The sequence below is a fragment of the Xiphophorus couchianus genome, chromosome 1 (genome assembly GCF_001444195.1).
Source record: "Xiphophorus couchianus chromosome 1, X_couchianus-1.0, whole genome shotgun sequence".
Lineage (NCBI taxonomy): Eukaryota > Metazoa > Chordata > Actinopteri > Cyprinodontiformes > Poeciliidae > Xiphophorus > Xiphophorus couchianus.
In genome coordinates, this window is record NC_040228.1 from 18,927,679 (window position 1) to 18,943,704 (window position 16,026).

A 16,026-nucleotide genomic window follows, 5' to 3' on the forward strand; every position below is an offset into this window, starting at 1 on the left:
GATTGTGAAATGCTATTAAGTGACTGTAATCCCCTGGTAGTTTGGGCTAATTAAAGCAGGCGAAACCTTGGTTGGGGGACTCAGGAGTTAATCTGATTTAAACTTGAGTTCCTAATCAGAAAAGGTCATTCTTAAAAGAAAAAAGGAACATGAGTGTTTAGGATATACTGTGAATTATTAGGAAAGAGCTTTTATATGCATCAGCTTTTATTTGACACTTTTCTATTTATAATAGGCATTAAACGCATAATTTGAGCACAGATGGCGATTCTAATAACAGGAAAATATTGGAACAAGGGAGAGGAGAGTAAATAAAGAGAGGCAGGAAAGATAAAAAAGCGTACAGTGAAGCTGCACCGGATAAACTGCAGAATCAGAGGAAGCATGAGGTGAAAGGAGGAGCGGAAGGAGGGAAAGTCGAAGCTATTCTCTCATGTCAAGTGGAAAATGGGAGAACTTGAGCTAAGGGGCTTTGTGAATCAACACGCATGTTTTTATGGTGCTGCAGCTTTGTCCTTTGCTCTCACTTTGACACTTTAAGTACATATTTCATCATGAGTCAGAGGATTTCACAACCTTCCCTCTGACGACTCTGTCAGTGAATACCACCCAGTACCACTCTGTATCTGTCAGCACTTGGCTGTCTGACTGTACAATTTTCTAAATGGTTGAGTCGTGAACTTCAGTTGGCCTCAGCAGTTTAAAAAGCCACAACTCCCACAGGATTGACACAGAATGGCTAAACTTACTGGCAACATCAGAAAAGTCAGGTCATGTACAGTATATGTAAATGGCAGGTTTCTGTCTGTATACATTAGGTCCCAAATGTGCACAGGTGCCTCTGAAAAACTGTTCTTTTTGTGATGTCAAAAAATAGAACCATAATAAATTATTTTGAAACATTTTCCGCCTTTGATTAGACATATATCCTTTTAAGTTGAACTGGAAAATAAACCAATATGAGAAGACATGTGAAGAAAGATAGAATAATCTGCTTTTAAAAGTGTTAACTCCATTAAATTAAAACGAATTTATATTTTTTATTTAATTTGAGCATTCAGTTTTATGGGGGGTTTACAACCAACATGAACTGTACATCCGATCAACTTGAAATAAGGTATTTTAATCTCTGCTGCTACAGATGTCTACTCTTTGGTTTTATCACTACATCACACTTTTTTTGCATTTCACTTGTGTAGAAAGTTTTTAAATGACTTATTGTGGTCTCAATTTTTTATAATCATGATTTTGATAGAGATTTAACTATATAACATGTTGCTTTGGATGGATTCTCTCCTCCACCTTTTGTTGTTAAGAACCTAATTGATTCAACATGTCATTTTGGTTTAGGTTCACTTAGTTTCTGTCTACTGCTTCTGCTAAATGTGCTGTCAACTAATTGTTGCGTCTCTTCTGCAGTACACTGTTTGGGCCGCACTTTGGGTAGCCTGGAACGTCTTCATTATCTGCTTTTATCTGGACGTTGGAGGTCTGTCAAAGGTGAGATTTCTAACATTTCTGTAAGGCTTTTATTTCATCATATTAGGTCATGAATAGGTCCTCTTGGTGCAATCTGTACTGTGTGTCTGTTTCCTAGACATCATGACTGAAAGCTCAGTGAGTGGGGATGAGGGGCGGTGGGGTTAGCATGATGTATCTCGCTATTTTGAAGAGCTTTGACTAAAGCTTTTAGGCCTCAGTCTTACACAAATTCTGATATTTCCGAACTGAAATTCTGATCTGCTGAAAAAGAAACACATTTAAACATTAATGAACGATTTCATTAATGATTTCACAACTTTGCAGATCACTTTGAAAAACCACAACTTATTATTTAATTTTTGCTTGTTATTAACCAGCATTAAATAATAATTCCTACAGACAATGTCTTAAGCTTTACAAATCATCTGTTATTCTTAAGAAACAAATTCTTGACTGTGCAAAAACCACACCCTCAATTTAGCTTTCAGCAGAGACTTTTTAAACCTCTGACTTTGCTTAAAATTAAGCAAAGTGATCTAGGTCATCGTATCACCACAACTTTGCAGTCAGAATGTGTTTAAAAGATAAGTGCAAATATCTTTTTAAGAATCAGATTAAGTAAGCACACCTTCCTGAAAGTTTTATCAAGCCTTAAACTACAAAGTTTCTAATAAAAATATATCCACTGATGGTTGTTACTATGAACAGCTTCTGCAAGAGGCTTGGAGACGAGGATTAAACAACATTGCTGTCAAAGGAGAAGTCCCTGTGAATTTACTTTTAAGAAAGGAAAAAAGCCAAAGTAACAGGATTTTTTTTCTTGGAAAATACTCAGAATAACCCTGACTTTATGACACAGTAGTTATTTGTTTGATTGCTTCAAGGCAAAAATAAAGTTTCACTTCCAAAAACAAGCTGAGATATAATTCAGATTTATTCTCACTGAATATAAACCGTAGTTATAATTAAATATGATTCTCTGCCACAGAGTTTTTTTAGCTTCCATTATGCCCGAAGGAATGACCATGAGTATAAGTGCAGTCAAAGCAAACACAATTATATGCAGTGTACAGCATAATGAAAGTGTGACACCAGTAAGTCTTAGGAATCCAAACAGCAGACAATAAATTACTCTGGAAATTATGGAGCAGCCAGAAAAGAAATATCTCTGCTTCTTTTATGTTTTCTGGTGTGTTTTGTTCCAGATTGGAGGATGGGATACATATACCCCCTACTAGATTTATAATGGAGGAACATTTAACTAGAAACAAATATCCTGCCTCCAAAGCTCTGTTAACACACTGTTAATTGCACATACAATGCAAAAGTATTTTGACGTTTTTGTCCTGTTAAAACTACAAACTTAAATCTATTTCATTTTTTTGTTTTTGTTAAAGACAGACACAATATTTTTATACATAAAAATAAACTGAAACATATGACATGCATCTAGAGCTACAATGAAACGGTTTATACCAAAACTTATATGTTTGAATTGCCTAGTCAAAGTCCTGACATAAATCCACTTGAGAATCTGTGGCAAGACTTGAAAACTTATCTCTACAGACAAACTCAAAATAACTAAACTTGGATGATTTAGATAATAAGATGTGGGCCTCCACATGTGCTCAGCTGGTGGATATATAACTCAAAAGACGTGCAGCAGAAGTTGTGGCAAATGATGATTCTACAAAGTATTGATTCAAGGGGTAGGAATTGGCCTATTAAATTAAGTTTCAATAAAAAGCATTAAATATTTAGTTTTATTGTGAGTAAATGTGTAAAACGTTAAGGGAGCATAAATACTTTTGATGAGCAAAATACTACATACTCAGATATAGGCAAGTGGCTAATTGTATTCGGTTTCCCTCCTTCTTTTTTTCTTTAGTCATTCTGTTCACTACTCCTCTCCTGTCCTTCACACTGATGAGTATCTCACCCAACAACCTGCTGACCACTGAGAATAATAAATTCATGTTGGCAACATTCATCTGACACCTGCTCAGACAGCCAAAATGAGTTTCAGAAACACCTTCCCGGGTTACGTGGAGTTTGTCATTGCGTGATGATCCTTGGCTTCATCGAGTGTGTCTATCTGTCTTTCTCCACTCATATCTATGGGTGTGTGTGTATGTGTGTGTTCCTACTAGAATAATGATGCTTGTAGGGGCCAGCTGCTTGGGGCCGAGACTGAGCATTAACCCGACAGATGGAGCCAGCTTGGGCTCAGAGCTCTGCATATGGTGGCCAGGAGGAAAGCTGGCTAATGAAGTGCACCACCACGCAAACACACACACACTCACACACGCCGGCACACAGCCCATCCGCGTAGAAAAATCAAACTCGACACTTGACAGTCCTTAGGAGAGGATCCCCCAACACATTATATCACAAAACAAGTGAGCTAATTCTTTCTGGATCACCTTGACTGATGTTGACAGTAGAGACCAGAGGCGGTGTATGTACCTGTGTGTGTGTGTGAGCTTTGTGTGCTGGCCTGGCCTGCAGAGTTGGGGGACAGGTTGTCACAGAGTCATATGCTACATTCGCTGTCACCTCCTATTGATCTCTTATACCTTCCCCCACAGTGCAAGACAAATAGAGCCTTGCTGCTCCACACACACCTTTGATTTAAACAGGCTCCATCCATCGACCTCTTGTATTCATTGTCTATAAAACTAATTTGACCGCAGCCGTCACTACTGTTTTTTTATACTGATTCTTGGAAAAGGATGCTTTAACCTTACTGCTTGTTTTCATAATGGTATATATTCCAAAAACTCTGCATAAAAATAATCTGTATAATTCTTTTTTCTTTCTTTTTCTTCTCTACAGAGAAAAAATGTGGATGCATTTAGCTAAGCACCCAGTTCTCTCATTTTCTTCTGTATTTTAGATAGTTTGTTGTTTACAACTTTAGTTATAGAGCCTATTATAATACTGTTAAGCTAAGTATAAAATAACCTAGTATATTGCATACAAGTATGATACAATGATGCACATTAGACATACTCTGATCAATAGTTTTGCGTCACATTTCTAGTTTTTGTAAGGCTATAACCTGCTTATATTAAATTTAGGCGCTTCCTAATTCTCCATAGGAACGGCTGCAAATGTCATTAGATTTAGTCTGAAACAACCTCCGGCTTCACGCGCCCTTTTTTAGGAACAGCATAGTTAAGTAAGTTATTTATGAAATGTAATTACATTTGAAGCTGTAGGCAGAATCAGATGAGACTTTAACATCCATTTAGGTCCACAGGTGGTTTCTTCTCCCTGCAATGAAACAGAACTCGATTTATTATATCTTTACACCAAACAACTTTGTAAGTATAATTCCTTGTCATTAGATGTTTAGAGTTGGAAACAAATATTTAAGTGGTGATATCTTTAGCAACTTCTTGAAATATGAATGAATTTAAAATAATTAGTTTACCAGACTCACCTTGAGTCTATGATATTGAAGAATTGATTTGCGCTTGTGGGCGGAGGCGAGTGCTGCCACTCCTGGCAGTGAGTTGCCAAAACCCTTCTCAATATCGACTGCTGATGCACTGCAGTCATGAGTGTACCTTCCATAGAGATGATTTCCCAGCCTCACAGTATCAATCAATGATATCTGTCAAGTCATTAGGCCTCTCTGGGCTACTCTGACCTTAAGTCGTCCTTGTAGATTGTGACGGAGAGACAAATGACCAAAGGGCAAAAGGAAGAAAGTAAAAGACAAAGAATGATGATAGGTCATTAACAGAAAGAGGAGAATATGTGGTATCACACTTGACAAATGTTAGATTTCATTTTTTAACTTCTTGCTCAGAGCCATTTTTGAAAGTTGTTTCAACCTTTATCATTTAGTATACTGTTGATGCCTATTTGTGGGCCGATAGGAATCAGGGGTGATTCTTGACAGACCTCTGTTCTTTCAATAATGCATGTCTTGTCACTGAGGAGCAGATGTGGGTTTAGATTGCTGTATTGGGATATTGATCAGCATCAGTTTCTGATGGTCTGTGCACATGGGCTCATGTGGCTGCTTCAAAATGAATCTCACCATTGTGTACAAGGGGAACTAATATGTTTAAAAAGCTGGCCCTAATACTTGTATCACATTTGTGTCGTAGCCACATTACTTATTAAACCTCAATTGTACACAACTGGTCTGTTCAGATCATGTCATATCCCATTAATTTTATTAACTATATACAGTATATTAACTATTCATATTTTTAATTACTTGTCACAGTTACTTGTCTAACTGTGCTGCTCTTTTTTTATTTCTCTTTTTGGGGCAAAGGATTTTGCCCCAAAAGTAGTTCTAAGTAGTTCTCTATTCACGTTAAGAGCTGTGGTTCTCACATTAATGGCACCCTTTGGGGGCCTTGCTCCTTCAGCCATCCCGTCTACCCATTAAAATACATGAAATAATTTGACATTCTGAAGTGGGATGCATTGCGGTCTCACAGAAAGTAACCCACAGTCCACACAGGGATCTCTGTTCCCTACTAGTTGTACATGCATAAACACAAGTGAAAGCTTGCTCAGGTCACAACTGATAGATATTTTGTATTTTATTATATGGATAATTGGGTTCTCCTATGCCACCCTGGGCAACAGCACATATTGGGCCATATCAATAACCACCGCTAGCTACCTCTCATTCAATAAGGAATGAATATAAGTTCAATTCATGGGCCTTTATTATATTCTAATGTCACAATACCCTATAGTAGACTTTTGGTGTAAAGACAATGAAGAGTTTACACCATTGTGTGTATATTTCATTTTTCATGCAGAGAATTTGAAATATAATGGCCTAACAATTATTAGATCCTAACAATCCTTTGCTGTTTTGTTATCATGCACCATGATACAGCAGCTTAATAAATTGTGCAGCTCTGCTCCTGGCTAAGCTTTCCTTGTTACAGCTTAGGTATACAAATCAGTGGCAGAAGTGCAAAGTATAATGAGACGATGGTGGCAACGGTGGTAGGAGTTTTCCCTGCAATTGGCGGGTTGCTGGTTTGATCCCCGCTCCACCCATCTTTGCTGTTGTGTCCTTGGGAATCTTAGTGTATGTAAAGTTATAAATTTGTAGAAAGTACTAAAATAATTTTGTTTTTTTCTTCCATTTAGCAAATTGAAATATTAGCTATCCTAACCGAACTAATACAGAAAAACTTTAGTCTGAATTAATGTCCGACAGAGAAAACAAAAGTTTATGACGTGTATGTAAATAACTGGAATCTGCCGTGTATGTCAAGGCAATTAGGACCTTGAATGTCAACTGATAAATTAAATAAAGTGTAATAATTAGGTAAATATATGCAATTGCTTAGACTTGTCTTGCATGATCACAAAATTTTTTAATGGTCATACACTTAACATCCCTTCATGAACAACTTGGCGTGCATTCTAGATAAAGATGATGTGAATATGCCTCATAAATAATAGAAACCACACAAAAAGGTTAATGTGTTTCTTTTCTTCTAGGAGAGCGATCTGCTGACATTTAACATATCAGCTCATCACTCCTGGTGGAGCGAGCACGGTCCCGGCTGTGTGAGGAGAGAGATGCCACAGGCCCCCGGAGTCCGCACCACAGAGAGCCACTCCTACATCTCTGTCATGGGCTGCTTCATGGACTACCAGTACATCGAGGTCATGCATAGCAGCGTGCAGATCTTTGTTGCTGTGAGTACGGTAGCCCTACAGAACAGCACAAACACTCATGGGAGTACACCAAGGACATGGCTCCGTGTTATTGGATCGTGTCACATGCAGATGGATTTATGAGCATAAAAGGCGAACATAATAGAAAGGGTGGGGATGATTTTCCAACAAGTTCTTTGGAAAGGACACAAACCTTTAAAACTTCTCTGGTCAGAGCACCAGCCTTCCTTCCTGTGCTCTGGTCAGTAAATGGGAAAGTGAACAGTTGTTATGTCTAGCTCACGCTCAGACCTGCCAACAGCTAGCAGGTTTTTACCAACAATGGAAAGGCTGTTATTGTCCTCGATTTACATCCCACTGTCAATACAACAGAAGCTCTCATCCTGCCAACATTTTTATCTGCACACACCCATGTGCATGTATGTACAATTAGACCCATCCTTTTGGTGCCAAAGCACTTTCAGTTAGCAGAACTCAGATTGCTTTAGTTTTAGAGACAGAGATGTAAATGTATCTGCCATATAACTGCACAAGATGGCAAAAAAAAAAAAAAATCAGCTGGTTTTGGTGTGAAGTTGGTTTTTACTCTTCCCAGGCAATCTTGGTATAATTTAAGCTTTAGAGAGCACTGGGAAGGTCTACTGGGAGAGGCACCAAATAATAAAAATCACTGAATTGTATCCTTTATTCCATCATCCCTATGAAGAAAAAGCTTCATTAACTGTTTAGCTTACTGGCTTTGAACTTGTTTGTTCCCACTCTTGGACTAAAAGCTTTGCTTCTGAGGGGATGGCTGCACCATTTAGCTGGTGACTCACAGGTTATTGTTGAGCCAAGCAATCACTTCAAACTTGAGGAGGGTTCATACTGGGAAGAGCAGGCAAATTGAGACCATAGTCCTTCAGTGTGCAGTGTTATTTTTCTGGTTTGCCAATTTCCTAAACAAGTCAAATATAAAGTATATTTAATATGTTAAATTAATCATTAAGGTTTTAGTTTGTCTTTTTTTCGTCAGACTGAAAAACAAATAATACATTCTGTTTGTTCTCAGAAATCAGATTTCCCAGTTTCCACTATGTGAATTCTAAAATGTATTGTTGTTAAGTGATTTTGCTTATAGCAGTTAGCATCACAACAATTAGGAAAGCTCAATAATGGATTTAGCTCAACTGATGAATGTGACATCATTCCCAAATCCAAGTTACAACGCCTACAACAAATCAAACGCTCCGATAAATCACCAGCAGATTGTCAGACAAAAGAAGTCTGCTATCTTTACGACTGAATAGCTGGGAAATTGATTGTAAATTGATATCCTTTATAGATCCATGGCAGCATAACGTAACAAGCCCCTGCTTTACTCTCTGAATCCCTTTGGTTGGCAAAATAGCTCCGTTACATAAATAAAGCATCAAACAAACAGAAAACAGCAGAGTGGAAACAATGCATCAAAACTCCATGATGCTGTGCATGTGGGTGCACAATAAGGCTTAATAAACCTAACCTAAGAAGTTAGGTTTTTATTTTTGCTTATGTCATAGTCAAAACATGTCAACTACTCTGGCAGACAATTAATCAGTGGAGAGACGTCAGGAATTCAAACGTGAAGCCTTTCAGAGCTCTGCTAGATATACAGAGTGCTTTTTACTAAAGTCATACGTTTATCTGTTTTTTCAATTAAGATATCTTCTTAAAAAAAATCTTACTTTATATCAGTTGTGCTCATGACAGTTTAGTCCTTCTTACTAAAGCATGTTGAGTTAGCTGGTCATTATCAGCATAAATGTGTTGTTTTTTCTCCGTCTGTGGACTACAACTCTCACTGAGGAACGTTAGTCCCAAAGCACTTATAGGCACATAGGGAACACCTTGATACCTCTTGCCAGTCAATGCAGGTCATTTGGTACCTTTGACACACACTGAGGTGTGCAGAGACTGGACTCCAGTATTGGATAGTCAATCTGTTAGACAGTCAAACAGGTTTAAAAACGGATTAATGCTTTAGAACATCGGCTACAACCAAACGCAGCCTGTGTGTTTTATAGATGGAAAATGTATCTCTCTCTCTCTTTTTTTTTTTTTTTACCTCTGTCTCAAACAGCTAATGCGCTCTTTCTTGGTAGATCACACAACAGCAGGTCAGGAGACTTGATTTGATTGGGTGGCAATTGCTGAAAAATATCATATCTTGATTTGGTTTGATTCACCTTCACACCACACTGTTCTTTGAAGGGTGTCAGAATCATCCAGTCACAACAGCTGTTTGTTTGCAGCACCATCACAAGATGCTGCCACATAGCCTTCCTGTTGCCTTTAAAGGGCTGTGTTGCTCCTCTGTTTTGCGCCTGCTTTATCTTCTCTTTGCCTGGGCGATACAGATCTACGTTTAGTTAACATACAAATGTTCGTGCATTTGACTGCAGTGGAACCTGGGGGACCTCGGGAACTGATGCAGACGATGAAAAGTCACAGGTCTCGGCTCTGTAGAGTATGCAAATATTATACATTTTATTTTTAAGTGAACTACATGGTTGTTTTGTGCCTATGGAATAAGAGAAGATATCAGAAAGTCACAACAGAGCATATTAGGATAAGATTCTGAAGAAAAAGGGAGTTGTTCCTTTAGATTTTTCAAGGTCACATGGAAAGGCCATAAAATATTTAGTTTGGACTCCAAGGAGTATGTTTCATTAGGCTGAAAAATGTGAATACGTTAGCCAGTAATGGTGGGAGTTTTCTCATCCGTCTACTCCAGGTTTGCAATCCAGAAGAAAGAGATTCCTACGTGAAGACTTGAATTCAGAACTGTTTTGTTGCTTTGCCGTGCCGCGGGCCACGCTCAGGCGAAGTAACTTCATAATCTAGAAGGATGAGCATGAAGTAGAAGCATCGTTTTCTAACTTAGATACTGAATTATTTATCACAGAAGGGAATATTTTCCTCCATCACTGCTTTTATTCTTTGTTGCTTTTACTGAATCCAAACACACACACACACACACACACACAAAATCAACCTTCCTCCAATCATGGTTCTCTCTTCTTCAAAGCTAAGTAAAACAGCTGAGTGTGAGGTAACATTTCCAATGAAATAGAGGGAAGGACAGTTTGAGGGAAGGAACAGAAGCAGTGCAAGAGATGAGATTCAGCTTACATCTGTAGACATTACTCAGAGACACTGATGGGAGCAGGGAAACATGCGCGTGAGTTGTCAGGGCTGCTTGTTTTTCCCAGCAAGCAGTTGGAGAAGGTGCTCTAATACATTTAGATTATTGTATCATTTAACTCTGGATGTAGCTGCCAGAGGCTGTGCTTTATACTGCAGCAGTTCTATTTCCTGAAAAACCAGCATCGGCTGAAAGTTAAGGAAAAAAAAAACAAAACGACAGCCTCCATCACTCTCTCATTCCATTACTCATTTCCTCTGTTTGCATGTTTTTTTCTCCCCTCATCACAATCTCTCTGCTCAGTGTCTTCCTGTCTCCTCTTTCCTCTCTGCATCCCAGTCTTTTTGACCCCCTCATCCCTGTCGAATTTCCACCCACTCAACTAACAAAAGTGACAGTTCAGTTCTTTTTTTTAACTAGTTTGCTGTCACTTTGACTGTTTTTCTCAGTTTAAGTAGCTCTCTGTTATGTGTCGTCTGCTGTCGGGGGGGGGGGGGGCTGCCCCATTGGTTAATCACAGATTGTGAAAGGGTCACTGTGCATTTTGTGGTCACTGTGGTTCAGCAGCATGAAAACAGCATGATCACCCCACCCATCTTATCATCCGTTTCAGAGGTCAGGGTTCTCCCTTTGATGAGTCCATTAGTCCCTGTTGTTTTGGAGCGCTCGTGCTGAGGAACCAACATCGCTGCATTGTGAGCCATCTATGTTGATCTTTGATGTTCCTATTTTGAAAAAGAAAAATAATTTTCACCCAGCATCTGTCAGGAACTAGTCATTCGCCTCTAGTACTATAGGAGAATAAAGCACAACTATAACATTTCAGCATTTATGCTTACATTTTACAGCATCTGCTTCAAAGGATTCCCAGATCCAGTGATGGAAGAAATAAGGATGCAGCCGTAAAAAATTATTTGGGCTGTTTGCAGAAGCACAGAGATTGAGACACGGTTCCTAATACAGAGAACTAACGTTATATTTCAAGGATTTTCTTGACCAAAATAATTTATTTAGAGATGGTCTGATGCAATTTCTTTGAGATCTAGATCTTATATCTGAATTTAAACATCTGTCAGTATAGTTTATTTGCAGAAACTTCTACCTGATCATTTAGAGTCATTTTTGATTATGGTGTAGACTCATGGTCACTTCATTAGGTATAACGTGCTGGTATTAGATTGGACACTGCTTTGAATTCTCTGCTGCCTTCATTCTTTATACCTTAGCTTAAACAAGGCGTCACACAAATGATCAGTAACTGTAACAGTTTATTCATGTATTTTCCAGATCCTTCTGTCAGTGACTTCCAAAACACTTCCAGATTCTACATATTGTGGTAATTATTATTGACCCTTTTAGCCCTCCTTCTGCTAACTCATTTCTTAGCCTTTTTTTCCAATATTTTTGGCAGAATTTTCACTAATAAAATCCAGTCCTCTCCTCAATTTCTGGTCCAATTCATGTTAGTTGCAGCAACTAACATGAATTGGAACCAGTGGACGCAGTGTCGGTCTCTATCTGATAACTGATCCAAGAATGATTTCAGTATCAAAAGACGCTGATAGTGACCTGGATTGGTCCTGTATTTGTTTATCTGTTTTGGCTCAGATAAGTTTAGCTTTAATATTTGTAATTTCTTAAACCTCTGAGAGAAACCAGAGAGCAATCAGAATAGAAAGGGAACGATACAGTTATAAAACAAGCAGCCTCCAAGACAAGAAGTGCATCTTGAGTTTGTTACAATGTTTTTCTTCTCATTCAGCCTCGTAGGTTTTAAGAACAGGGAACTTTAATTTCCCCTTGTCTTTTTATCAAAGCTTATTTTTACCAAGTCGTAGTTGTGCTTTTTTTAATCAGAATTTGTATGCCAGTTGCACTTTATCTAATGTGGGAAATGCTGATTAATACCAAAACCCTCAACATACATGACTCTCTGTAGCTTGTGTGTGAGCCTGCTTTGATTTGGGAGGAGAATGAGGATGAGGAGAACAGGTGGATGTGGTCTCTGCAGTCCCTACCTCATCAAGGGTTGTCATTAAACATGCAGCTGCCCAGACACAACCACACACTTCTAATTTTCTGTAGACGCTTGCTGCCTTATTTTCAGGCAGGAAAGTCTTGTGTAATTAACCTACAGGCCATCTGCACCACCCCTCTCTGTAAAGGGCCATTCCTCTGCTCTGAAATGTGATGTGTTTTATCTGCAAATTTCTTTCATTACATTACATGCAGAGTTCTCTTCTGACACCAGAGCCCCGATCAATAGTGCAGTAATTAGCTTGTAGCTCGACTCACATTTTTGTCACTTACCGTTGGCCATATAACAAACTCTCTGACATAATGCTGAAATTATTATCAAGTTAACACAGCATGTCATTTGGACTTTAATCAGATGTTTTTAATCCTTTATTAATGAAATTAAATATTTAAAGCTAACATAAATGATCATAAGGTAGTGACACACCCAATGGATTAACACTTTTTACTGAATGTGGGTTTTTAAAGGTAGTTATATATCTTTTTGGACCAGCGCTGTCGCTGTGAGCCTGATCTTCATTAGCCTATGCAAATACATGTAACCTTTTTTTTTTCCTCACTCAGCAGCTGGTTCAATTCCCACTCCCTCACAAAGACAACGCTACAGACTTCATTTTTCTTTCTGAAGGCAGAAACATAGAAGAAGCTAATGTAATTTTAATCTTGCATTAGATTTTCTTTTGCTCATACATTTTTGCAAAGCAGAGAAACAAAAAGTGATTTCTTAAAGTTTTTTTTTCTCTTATTTTCATAAAAGTGCCATTATAAAATTCTGTAAGACCAGGAAAGAGTGTTGTGCTTATAGTGTTTCACCAAGTAAGATCAGGAAGCAGAGACAGCTGAATAGAAAGATAACAGGGAGGATTAATGGGTCGTGGGGTCAAAGAAACGCCTCTGTTAATAAAACAGGAGGAGCTGCAGAGAGCAAGAGAAAAAAGTAACTGATTGGCAGTAAAATGATTTGGCTTCAGTGTTACAGAGTCACGGGGGACATGAAAAGGCTTTATGAGCTTAATTAATATGACATTAATTTCTAAAATGATCTCTGTGCTCCCACTGTGAAAGGTGTACGGTACATCAGCGATAGAAGCTGATGAAAACGTGTATTTTTGTTTGAGAGAGACAATGAGACACCAGTTTAATTATTCGCTTTCACGGACTCTTACCAAGCAATCAGCCTGTGGACTTGTCACTTGTTGTTGAGGACAGTGACCTGTATTAGCTTTGCCCTATGGCAGTATACCACCTAATGGACACTCCTCTGATCTTGTTAGCTCTGTGTGGATGACACTAACTAGCAAGCTGTCAGCAGTCATAAATGGACGAATGAGAGATGGAGAAGGGTTTCTTATAGCTGAGCTTTTTCAGGCACACTGGTACTCAGGGAAGTTTTCCCTCATTAAAAGAACAGATAGTAGAGTTTTGGAACATTTGGGATTAAGATACTATGGTGATTTAGAGCTTCAAAAAGCCCTGCTATTCTTGTTTTGGCATTTTGTTTTGTGCTCTTGAATCTTTGCTGTGCTGTAGTAAATGGTATATTTATTTGTGTTCCTGTTGGTCCAAAGCAGAGAAGGTTATCTCATCTTGCAGCTCTAAAATATTCAAATCAGCTTCTGATACAAAAATATGCATTTCTATAAATGGTAAAGGCTATGAGTGTATTACACCCAGCTCTTGACAAAAAACATGAGGAGATTAAAGCAAGATCAGTTCTTACATTATTTAAGAGATAACTAAGAATAGAGCTTTTTTTGGTTATAGTTGTTTATAAATTATAAATCCCAAAGAGATTTATAATCAGGGATGAAGAACATCACAGATTTCAAGAAGGAGGATCAGAGAGACGGAAGTCTGGATAAAGCCAATAAACTGAACAGCAGGTTCAGTCAGGAGCAAACGCAGCATCCTCTTCACACCCCAGTCAAACAGACCTTGTCTGTGTTGCACCTCTGATGCTTCATCTCTCTTCTGGAGAACAAATCCTGCTGTTGCTTCATTGTTGCCTTCAAAGGAAGATGCCGATGCTATTCTTGTCTCAGGGACAAAAGGAGCGACGTCTGTTTAGGTGCAGAGGAGAGACTGAAGGCGACCAAGCTTCAGTCTTGGTCAGGTTCTGATCACTCAGGTTCTGTGGGATTCCTTCAAACTGAAGAGACTCTTGTTTTTCCATTTCAGTAAGCAAAAAAAAAAACTCTCAGGACCCCCATTATACACCTCCTTGGCTTCAATCCACCATCATCTGGATAAAACGGGTTCGCACTGTGAATATCATGTTCTTTTATCTTTCTCGCACGTTTACTATAATTCAGCCTGATTTACTTTGACAGACACTCCAAAAGTCACAAGTGGAGGCCTCAATAATCACCTAGACTAATGTTACATGACAAACACACCACAGTTTGTGGGCCTGAAGGATTGTGTGTCTGACCAGAAGGCCAACAGTGTTTTTAAAAGTTTTGTCGTTCAGCCAGTTTCATTGAGTCACCATCTTTGCAGGAGTCCTTCTTCCACAGAAAGCAACAGTGGAGAGGAATGTTTTAATAGGAAGACCCCTCCAGCAGAGCCAGGCTGAGTGTAAGCCGCCATTTGCTATGAGCGACTGTGGATTAAATAGGACAGAGCAGACAAATGAAAAACCCAAAAACACAGAAGCAGTGGTCCAGGACAACTTTCTATGTCGTAGAAAAATATATTTTTATGGAAGCAGTGGCTCTTTTAGTATTTTCATCTAAGAAAGAAATCTAGCAAAATAGTCATGTTTTAGTCTCCAAAAGTCCCCTGTAACAGCAGTAAAATTCAGTAAAGTTGTTGCTGTTTTTTTAAAGAATAGTTTCAATAGAACTCTAAATTCTAGCTAAGTATTGTGACAAAGTTAACAACACAGCAGTCCAATGAGAAGCTTTGACTAGTTGTATCTCAAAACTTCCTTCCTTTCTTTCAAAGATAACGGTCTTACACAGATGCATGCGGTGTCCAACATAAAGCACTCAACCTCTTTCTGGAGCCCATAATGACGCTTTATGTCTATTTAAACAAGTCACATGCTGACAGCAACTGGACAGCTCTTTGTGACACAAATTTCTCTTTGATGAGGAATGTTCAGGAGTTTTAACACTGCAAGATCAATCCTCTCTGAAGACAAGATTTTGTTGCAATTTTTTCAGTATAATCTACCACAAACAGCCAGATTTTCTAAAACCTCTTTTGGCTGAGATGAGAGCAGCCCTTGGAAGAACATTGCAGATCACAGATGCAGAGCAGCAGCAGCAGAGAAACGGGCCTGTGAGGCCCACTTATTGGTTTGTAGTTCCCAACACCTTAATTAAACACAGAATGTTGACTTTTATTATCTGCTCTATTTCACTGTATGTTTATATTACATGAATAAGTTGCTGAAGCATTTTTTAACTGCACATTGTTTATCTCAACCCCAGGCAAAACAAAAGTGTGCTCAATAAAAACCCATGCAAGCAGCCACTTGCAGAGGAGTCCCACACGAACACGCACACTAAACGCGCGCGCCCCATGCTGTTAACACCATCTTGTGTTTGACACTAGCTTTATACATATGCTAATTCACCTCCATTTCACCACCACTGTAATGGATGGGGTGAGACCAGCAATTATATACTGGAGAGCGCAAATGTGGTTGTGAGGGAAGCTGCAGA

At 38.7% G+C, this 16,026-nt stretch overlaps 1 protein-coding gene across 2 annotated transcripts in view; it reads left to right on the forward strand.

The window, feature by feature from the left end:
• nkain4 (sodium/potassium transporting ATPase interacting 4) overlaps positions 1 to 16,026 on the forward strand; it is a 52,426-nt gene that overhangs the window by 20,991 nt on the left and 15,409 nt on the right. For both annotated transcript variants that reach the window (XM_028023040.1, XM_028023049.1), the window contains exons 3-4: positions 1,420 to 1,500; positions 6,973 to 7,173. In XM_028023040.1, coding sequence (XP_027878841.1) covers positions 1,420 to 1,500; positions 6,973 to 7,173 — 282 coding nt within the window. The remainder of the gene's footprint in view (positions 1 to 1,419; positions 1,501 to 6,972; positions 7,174 to 16,026) is intronic.